The sequence below is a fragment of the Alosa sapidissima genome, chromosome 11 (assembly GCF_018492685.1).
Source record: "Alosa sapidissima isolate fAloSap1 chromosome 11, fAloSap1.pri, whole genome shotgun sequence".
Taxonomy (NCBI): Eukaryota; Metazoa; Chordata; class Actinopteri; order Clupeiformes; family Clupeidae; genus Alosa; species Alosa sapidissima.
The window spans coordinates 8893825-8903824 of record NC_055967.1 but is presented as its reverse complement, the minus strand read 5'-3'; the positions used below and the strand labels follow the sequence as shown (position 1 = coordinate 8903824).

General features: G+C 45.5%; 1 protein-coding gene and 1 long non-coding RNA gene across 2 annotated transcripts in view; both read right to left on the bottom strand.

Moving 5' to 3' along the window:
- The window catches only part of LOC121723353, a 5944-nt gene extending 483 nt beyond the window's left edge, over positions 1-5461 (bottom strand). Inside the window, exons 1-2 of the long non-coding RNA XR_006034936.1 lie at positions 1680-5461; positions 1-1617 (exon numbers count right to left, since the gene is read on the bottom strand). The exon at positions 1-1617 is cut by the window's left edge and continues 483 nt beyond it. This is a non-coding gene — a long non-coding RNA (uncharacterized LOC121723353). The remainder of the gene's footprint in view (positions 1618-1679) is intronic.
- Positions 5462-7307: 1846 nt separating this feature from the next.
- klf13 (Kruppel-like factor 13) overlaps positions 7308-10000 on the bottom strand; it is a 25807-nt gene continuing 23114 nt past the window's right edge. The window contains exon 2 of the mRNA XM_042108941.1: positions 7308-9726. Within this exon, the coding sequence (XP_041964875.1) occupies positions 9359-9726 (368 nt within the window). The 3' untranslated portion in view covers positions 7308-9358. The remainder of the gene's footprint in view (positions 9727-10000) is intronic.

Below are 10000 nucleotides of genomic sequence, written 5' to 3'. Positions count from 1 at the left end.
GGAAGGCAGGTGAAAGGTCACGAAAGAGGAAGCGGTCTAGGGGACACAGCCAGAGGCCAGGGGCCTGCTTTTTTTTTTTTTTTTTTTAACGAGCTTCGCTTTAAAAAAAAAAAAAAAAAAACTCTCTACAACATTACAGTCCATATCATAACACAGGAGAGTGGGAAGGAAAAAAAAAACACTGCTAAATGATGTGCATTACTGGAGCGGTGCGGAAATGTTGAAATGAGTAGCTGATAGGCTGGAGCAGTAGAGGTTTTTGGGGGGGAATGAGGGGAACAGTGCCACCAACGAATATGGCTCAAGTTAGACAGATGGGAGCCCAGATGGGAGCCATCAACTCCTTAAAATGCGAGGTTCGTGTACGGAGCGGTTTGTGTCTGTGATCTGTTTGAAAAAGAAAAACACACAGTGACCACAATAACAACAGGGACAAGCATGCAAGGGCCGTCCCTGCAATGCTTTAGGGAGGGAAAAAGAGAGAGAGAGAGAGAGAGAGAGAGAGAAAGAGAGACTGAGCGAAGGAGAAAGAGTAGGATGGAGGCCCTGGTACAGACCCTGAGCCTAAGTCTAAGTGCTAATGCAGGACTACACACACACAAACACATACTCATCTGTGTGAAGACCTGTCTGTACTCTTGTGGCAAACCAAGGTGTGTTCAGATGCCACGGATTAACAGACATTACTTTGACCGCCTTAAAGGTTACTCCTCCACCCCAGGCCTCTGTGTGTGTGTGTGTGTGTGTGTGTGTGTGTGTGTGTGTGTGTGTGACACCAGGGGTAATCTGGGGCCAGCAGGGTCATGACCTGATGACATTGGTGTGTGTGTGAAGGAGTGTTTGTGTGCCTGACTCTGATTTGACAGAGTTCAGGCACAGATGGAAACCTGGCGGATGCACTGTAGTCTTTTCCATCGGAGCCGAGAGCCAAAGACTCTTATGAGCTCTGGGAAACCCACAGAGAGAGAGGGGGAGAGAGCAGACAACTATCTCCTTTCACATGAGGCATTCACCAAAATCAGCCAGGTCCAAGCCTGTTTGTCATACGAACATTATATATCTATAAACATGTTCATATGCCAAGATGGCACAAAGTCGACATCATTTATTAAAGAGGCTTGTCATTTGTCATGGGCTAATAGATAGAGGCAGTGGGACTTCCATCTTTACATGCACAGTCTGTCACACAACAGCGATTTCAAAGCGCTCTCCCGGCTCTTTGGAGAGACCGCCACACCGCTTCAAAAACACACGGTGCGGTGCTGTGGCCCGTTTCGGACCGCCCCGACTCAAAAAGAGCCATTCATGGATGTGCTGGCTGTGGTGTGGGCCAACGCCGCACAGCGGGTTCACCGGCTGTGACGAGAACACCACAGCTGACTCTCTGTCGGCCCGGAAAAACGGCGTGCCTCGCGCAAATATTCATGAGGATATGTATTCCTGGGGACTATCGCACATGAAATGAGACGCTCTTTCATTATATGTATTGGCTGCCATTATGTTTGTACAGTGCTGCATGTCTCCCTTGTTCCCACTGACATGCATGGTCATAAAGTTTCTTTGTCCATTTATGTTAAATGCCAATGATCGTGCCAAATCACTGAGGAGGTGGGAAAACTCTTTGAATGAATGGTATATAGGCTGTTCATGTACACCAGTTAGTTTTTTCGTTTTGAGACATCGTTTGTTTTCACATTTTGTAAATGTATAAAATGCAACTGTCAGTGTGCTTTTCTTGAGACTGTAAAATGTCCTGCTTGTGTTTGTATTCCACCCAGTGTTATGCACTGTACATGAACATTCATCCAATCCTGAAGCCTTTGGTATCTCCTGACGCAAAGAACACAGCGAAAACTTGAGTCGAGTTGCTGTCAACCGGCTATGACGTTTTTCATCAACCAAAGAGGCCGGTGAGTTCGGCACCTCGGGTTGCACGTCTTGGCACCATCACTCCCTTGGTAACTGTGTGCTGACTACAATTCCAAACTCAATTTTCGGTGCTTCCGTAGCTTTCACCCTGTTTCAACCGTGCACACATCCGCCTCTCAAACATACATCCATTTTAGACTTTTCCGTAGCTTCGCTTGGGAAGACCGGCTGAATGGCTGCAAATGAAGCACATCTACTGGAACGTCATCAGGAAGAAAGTCACTCATATTCCCTTTTCCAAGTAAGCAGGGATTCTGTCTACAGAAACATTACATGGCTAGTATCCATTTTGATTGAGGGACCAGCCTGATAAGAGCTAAAAGAAAATAGGCCTATACTAGAAACTGTATGTTTAAGCCAACAAAGGAAGGAAAAAAGAAAGAGGTTGAATGAAAAAAATGTATGTGAAAGGAAACAGAAAATAGTACCCAATGTACTGCTCACAATGTGTTGTAGTAGATATCACAGTTAAAAAGAGTACATGGAAGAAATAAATACATGACATCAAGAAATGAAGCTTTGATGCATTGGTTTGATACAAGCAGCATATTTATAGCAATTGCAATCCTTTGGAATGGTTGGGCATTCACTTATAATGACGATCATGTTTGTTTTAGAAATTGCTAACCCAATTGAAATTTGTTCTGCACTGTAGAACAATAACAAAGTAAAACAGAAAATAAAAACTAATAGAACCAAAATGAATCATAAGTACATCAAGATCACACAAGAAGCAGAAAAAAATAGATTTAAACTTAAAATATGCCTGCGTATCTAATACACATAAGCAATGTGTTTCAATTCTGTACATACACTTAAAAACACATATCACTCATAGAAAACTGTACATGTTTTGTTCAAAGCAATCTACCATGGTATATTTTACTTGTCTATATTATTCCAATTTACTCTGGAATCAATGCCGTTGGCTTGTATGATTAAACCAGTTGGGATCAAGTTCCTGATTTATCATTCCAGACCAAATTGATCATAATGACTGTCATTACTGAATAACATGACAGAAATGTAAAACTGATAAACTAATAAGATGAATTAGAAACTGTTAGGGCATTTATGTTTGTATTGAGAGACTGGCTAGATTTGAATGGAGGCCTTATGGCTTATACCCATTACCAGACTGATTTTTACCACAGTAACACAATGTAGTCATTCGTCACAATTAACCCATTCATATCTGCATTTGGGCACCCTTTCTAAGGTTTCTTAGCATCTCGTATACCTGTTCATGTTTTCTTTCTTTCCAGAGGTATGTGTGTGGCAAAAAAAAACAAAAAAAAAACACTCAACAAGCTTCTTACTAAGACCTCTACCAGTGGGAGCAAAACATAAAATAATGATAATTATAATAAGTGCTTACTCCATCTACTCACAATGCTGTGGTCTCTATGGAAATGCAACATTTTAAAAAATGAAGCAAATAAACATTGTCACTATCGGGGGTGCTCTCCAAGAAATTTCCCTTTGTTTTTCAAGTTCAACCCCTCCACCACCCCACCCCAATACTCCCCAACTTCCCACTTCCTCACTTTGCTGTTAATTCACCATCACCATGGCGGCGCATTTCGAGGAAAGGCCGTTCTAAGACCTGCATCCTGTGCAGCCACACAGTGAAGGGGATATTGTTGGGGGGGGGGGCTCTCTACCACTCTCCCCTCTAATGCAAGAAAAACATACTGTAGCATGAAGTGAATAATGCACCCCAACAGTCTGGGCGAAGCAGGACAAAATACAAAGCAAAGAAAGAGATAAACTAGAACACATTTTATAAAAGACTGAAATACAATAATATTAATATAATAATATAATGGATGCAGAAATCATAATTACAAATGACCTGAACACAGAACAGAAATATTTTTGTAAAATAATATTCAATCAAAAAAACACATATAAAAACAATAAGCAACACCAGAAACAAACTCTATGGGTTCCTCTCACAGGTAGGGCAAGCTGAGTTATAGGCCAATGACTGAGAGTGGAGGACTGTGTCGTTACAGTCACACACACACACACACACACACACAACAAGCTGTGTTCAATGGTCTCTTTCATGTTCATTATTCAAGTAGTTTTGGTACAGTGAAAACAAGGAGGGAAAAACTGTGTGTATGTGTGAGTTGGTATCGGTCAGTCTGTGCCTGTGTGTGTGTGTGTGCTACTACAAGCAATTCCATTGATCTGTAATCGTATGAGTGTAATTATGTCGATATCAACAGACAGGTAAACCACCACCTTGCCTTGGGTATAGTCCTGTGTTTCCACGGATGGTATGCTGTGTGTGTGAGGCAGAGCGGCTTCGTTTTAGGGAATAGTGGGACAAGCTGGACAGGATGCCTCTGGAGGGTTGTATGTTCCTGGGTTTGCAGAGAAATAGGTAAGAATACAAGGCTCTAGTGGGGACTTCCCTTCATTCCTCTTACAAGGTGTGAACATGATTTGTATGTGTGAGAGAGAGAGAGAGAGATCCACACTGACCAGCAGTGGATTTTAAGCACAGTGGGGTGCCATTGTAGGGTGACTTGTGATTTATCGTCTAAAAAAAAAGTTTATCACAGCTAAGTGTGAAACGAATAAGAACCCCATCCAACATGGATGGAGAGCTGGCGTGATTAATGGCGCAGTTCACAATTCTGATGAAAATTAAATAGGCCCTCTCTTCAGTGCTCCTGAAGCAATGTGTTGATTGGCTGGGATTGTTCATGGCTCAGTGCGAACCACTTTGCTTGTTTCCCATTTACAGAGCCAGGGCTGTGCGTGAGCACACACTCAGAGAGGATAGCTGGAGGACTCTGAAAAACAATTCACTGAATTTGACAGAAATGCTACTATCATGAACTGCACCTTTAACGATAAATTGGCTTTCAGGACTCGGGCCTGAATGTTAAACCAACGTTCTCCTCCATGTGTGTGTGTGTGTCTCTCTCTCCCAGGTTTAGAGAAGTGGTAGCCCAGCACAGTCAAATTCCAACGGCCAGCCCACAGTCTGGGACTGCTTTAAAATGGTTATCTAACAGCGCGAAGGCTTCACATGTGGTTTATTGCGTGTATACGGCCACCATGATGCAGCTTATTTTTATTCAGCCTGTTTTCTTAGCCGAGAGCAGAGAGAAAGCCCCTGATTATGTGTGGCTTTTACAGGGAGAGAGAGGGGGGGGGCCCTGGGAGAATGAGAGAGGGGGGGGAGAAGAAGAAGGGAGACAGAGGGAGAGGGAGAAAGAAGAGCACAAGGCCTGGTATTCAGAGCCCTCCACCTGCCTCTGGTGTGAGTGTATGTGTGTGTTGTGGTGGTGGTGGTGGGGGAGCTCAGTCCCAGCTGGGCTTCTCTGAAGTCTGCTTCCCTCTCTGGGAAGAGCCTCCGTGGTGTGAGGGGCAATGATGGCCGTGGGTAATGATGGGTAATTGAGAGGGGCCTAAATTCAAGGAAAGGGATCAATGCTTAGATGTGTGTGTGTGTGCATGTGTGAGTGTGTCTTTGTGTGCCTGTGTATATATGGGTGTGTGTGTGTGTGTGTGTGTGTGAGTGAGAGAGAGAGAGAGAGAGAGAGAGAGAGAGAGAGAGAGAGAGAGAGAGAGAGATGCATGGATTGGCAGGTCCACAGTAGTTTTGACAGTGGTGCCTCTCATCCTGGGGGGATGTCGTGTGTGTCTTTCGCCTGACCTACTGAGGCATGTCCATGGCTGTCCACACTCTGGTTCCTCTCCCATGGCAGAAACCGAGCTAGCCGGCCAGAGCTAGCATGGACAGCTATAGCGCTCGCTCGACATCAATGATATGCATAAGAGAGGGACATGGTGGGGTGGGGGGTTGGCAGACATACTGTACATTAGGAGTTATATATCTATATAACTGTGTATGAGTAAAAGCCCCTTTATAGAGAATCAAGTTTGAAAGCAGCTGCTTTGACGGTTTATTGAGGTAATGAGTTCTGTGGCTCACTTGAGTTTTTCGCTCACGTGTGTGTGTGTGAGCCAACAGTGAAAAAGTGTGTGTTTGTGCAGAGAAATCCCTGTGCTTATGAGAGAGAAAAAAACTCTCAGTCTCTACAAAGAGAATGAAACGACCTCGTCTGATAGTCCAGCCACTGTAGCTAATGCTGCCACAATGGCTGTGAAACGAGTGCGTTTTTTTTCCTCCTCTCAGCTGTATTAGGTCCCAGCGCCGACAAGAAAGCGACTGAAATCTGACTGAAACGTGAGACACTCCCTGTACTCTCTCTCTCCACCCTTTTCTTTTTTTACGATAACATATCAGACTCTTTTTATCTTTCCCTGGCTCTGGTTCTGTCATTCCTTTTTTCCCTTCCTTTCTTTCTCTCCTTCTCTAACTCTCTCGTTTCTGCTCAGCCCTCCATTATACGAGACTGTTTCCTGCACTGTGGAAGGAACGAACCCTGTGTCCTAGCATCTGGATATCAGCCAATCACCAGTGGCCGATCCTCCGCCTCTGTCTCTCCTACAGTGCACTCTGGGATACGCTGTGCGGTGGAGGGGAATGATGGGGTGTGTTCTCCAGGGCTCTCTGTGTGTGTGGAGGGTTGGGGTTTTGGGCGGAGGGTCCTGGGTGGAGGAGAACAGACGTGGTGGGGATAGAGGGGGTGGTGGAGGAGGAGACCGTGTGGGTGGGTGTCTCCTCTGGGCTACGCAAAGCGTGATAACCCCCCTCCTCTCTCTGTATGTTTATCGGCAGGGCCCGGCACATCAGCTGGGCTCAGCTCGGCACGATGCAACTCGTCTGGCTTACTCCTTCCTGCCTCCTGCTGATAACTGCCTTTGTTCCCATCCGTCCGGGGGCCGCCCTGCCCTCCTCAGCATGCAACCCCAGCCATGCAGCACGTGGGCTGGCCTCCACCCAACCCAGCCCAGCCTCTCCACCTCCCTCCCTTCCATCTCTCTTTCTCTTTCTCCATCTTTTCCTGGTGTTCGAGTCACACTCCCACAGCGGCAGGAAGAGTAAGGGATGAGAGAGGACAAAAATGATGGGGGGAAGGAGAGAGAGAGAGAGAGAGAGAGAGAGAGGTAAAGCTGCATAGAGTTTCTCTAAGCCAAGTGGAGCGTGGGAGAATGTGAGAAAGGAGAAGAGATAAGATAGAACATTCGGGAAGCTGCTTAAAAGTGAGAGAGTGAAGATAGCTATAAAAAGAGAAAAGCACATTATGAAAGAGAGGATATAGAGTGAAAAGCATATGGAAAAATAAGAGAAAATTAGGTACAGAGACATGGAGAGAAGAGAAGGAGAGAGAGACAGAAAGCTGGAGAGAGAGAGAGAGAGAGAGGTGTGAGGTGCTCCATACTGGAAGGGCTCTCTACTCCTCCTCCTCTGCACTATGAATAGCCCTGTGTGGGATGCAGCTGTTTCCTAAGAGGGGAGGCCTCCTCAGGCAGGGCACACGCTCGTGTGAATGTGTGTGTGTGTGTGTTGGGTGCGGGGGCTGAGAGAGGGCACGGGGCCAGGCTGTCTGGTTCTACCTGAGAAAACTGCCAGCTAGCCACAGAGCGAACGAGCAAGCAAATGAACGAGTGAAATGAACAAGGGAGTGAGGAAGAGAACGAGGGACCCACCCCTCCTCCACTTCCTGTCCCCACAGAGGTGCGGGAGCCAGGAGGTTATCTCATCCAGACACCTAACCACAGAGGTCAGCGAGGTCACACACGCCCTGTTGCTGCTGATGTCAGACTTTTGTGTGCTATTATTCGGGAAGTCAGCAGAGGAGGAAGAAAAACACACCATGAAAAAAAGTCCTTTTCTACTAAAGTAGTAGTGTGTTGAATGGTTGAATGCTTCAGTTCATGTGTTAGTCACAGTGTGTGTTTGTGTGTGTGTGTGTGTTTGAAACCCTGATTTGAGTTTGAATGTGCAGGTGTGCAGTCCAGAGAAAGGAAACAGCTGCTTTGAAACTTTCTCCTCCTTTTTTTGTTTTTCACTGTTTTGTTTCATGCTTTTGGGGTTGTTCAAGGGGTGAGTAGACTTGTGGAGAAAAGAGTGGCCATACATGGCATGCCACCTCGCTTCTCTTGACGGGATCGGACGCATCATGTCATGTGATTACTCTGTTTGACAGTGTGACAGTACACAGAAGCTTCCCTTTGAAATGCTGCCCCAGTGACTGACTGGGGTCACCTGGCTTCTAAACAGAGACGGTTAGAGATATTTGCATGAATGACGCACACTCGCACACAAAAAAAAAAAAATATTTTTTCCAGTCTCGCAAAAATGAAAAGCAAGGAAACAAACCAAGCAACCCACTCTGTCCCCTCCTCAGCATCACATGGTAGAGCCAGTCTCTTGTGTACCTCCTCAGTTCAAGATCAATGATTAACGCTGAGTCCTTAGGACTGTTTTTTTATGTCTTTCTTTTTACCCAGAGCTAGTTTTCCAACAATGTGAAAAACTACCCCAAAAAAAACAAAGGAAAAGAGTGCAAATCTCATTGAGAGTAAGGCTGTTTTATGGGTGTGAGTTTGTGTGTGTGTGTGTGTGTGTCTATGTGTGTGTGTCTGTGTGTGTGTATGTATGTGTGTGCCTGTGTGTGTGTCTGTGTTTGTGTTTTTTTCTCTTCAAACATGTTCATTCTTTCAAGCTAACACAGCCTTCCCTGAGCAGGGTGCAAAAATTCAACCCCATGTTGAATTTTTCAGAGTAAAGTGATGCTTGTATTGTGCAGTCAAGGTGAGTAATAAAGAAAAAAAAACCCAAATAAGAAGAAACTCAAAATAAAAACTGTTTGAATCCTGAGGTGTGGTGTGTTTGCCCCTTCGCCCCCTCACCTTGTCAAGGTGAAAAGGTCAAAGAAAAAAAAACAAATTCAATTTCATATACCTGTCAATTTTGTCTAAATATTTTTGTCCGCTTGAACAACTTGAGTTGTTTAAAATGAATGAAACAAAATGAGGAAAGCTGTGGCCAGAAGCTAGAGAAATACAGACACATGGTACAGATTGTAAATATTGCCATCTGCGAAAGGCATTCTCTGTTTTTTTGTTTTTTTTTCATTTCTTTGCTTTTTGTTTCTGTGTTGTTGGTGTGTTGTTGTATTTTTTTTTTCTGGTTGCACGAGAAAAAAATTGCACTACTACAAGCGGTTATGTACAATACAGTACATCACAGCAAGCAAGGAACCAGCGGTGGGGAAGGAGGGCAGCAACTGTGCAACATGAGTATTACTATGGGAGAAGAAAGAGAAAGGGAGAGAGAGAGAGAGAGAGAAACAAAAAACGAGAAAGAAGAAAAAGAAGTCTTTCTCACAAAAAAAATCATTAAATAAAATAATGAATAGAACCAGCCAGGAGCCCCATTGAAGGGGGGGGGGGGGTCAGTGGGGGGTTTGATTGGGGGGGCTGGGCAGGAAAGTGGGGCTGGATTTTTGTCTTCTTTCTTCTTTTTCTTCTTCTTCTTCTTATTCCTTTTGTCTTAAGGCGAGTTGGCAGGGCTGAGGGTGGGGCTGAGGGTGGGGCTGGAGGCGTCCGAGCGGCTGTAGTCGCTGAGGGACCCGGGACGCGCGCTGGCACCCCCGCCGCCCATGCCGTTGCCCACTCCCAGGCCTCCTCCTGCGGTGCCGCTGCCCCCGGCTCCGTGGTGGCGCTTGAGCATGGCGGGCTGGAAGTCGGAGTGGCGGCGGGCGTGCTTCATCAGGTGGTCGCTGCGCATGAAGCGCTTGTCGCACAGCGGGCAGCCAAACTTCTTCTCGCCCGTGTGTGTGCGGTAGTGGCGTGCCAGCTCGTCCGACCGGGCAAACTTCTTGGTGCAGTCGGGCCAGGTGCAGGGGAACGGGCGCTCACCTGTACCAAAGGGCAGACAGAACAAGATCAGCATTTTCTGTCCATTTTTCATGCTTTTTCAACATAACACTCATGCCAACATCATTACAACATGCCATACAAAAGCAACAGAGTAGTTGTGGAGGACTTTAAGGGACTAGAGGATCTTTTTCATCGATCATCAATTGTATTCAGCTTCACAATAAGACATGTTAGAATCTTCTGTTATTGCCAAAAGCGCCATAAAAAAGACTACTGTATAGTTTTCTACATGAAGAGCATTGAGTCTGAAATG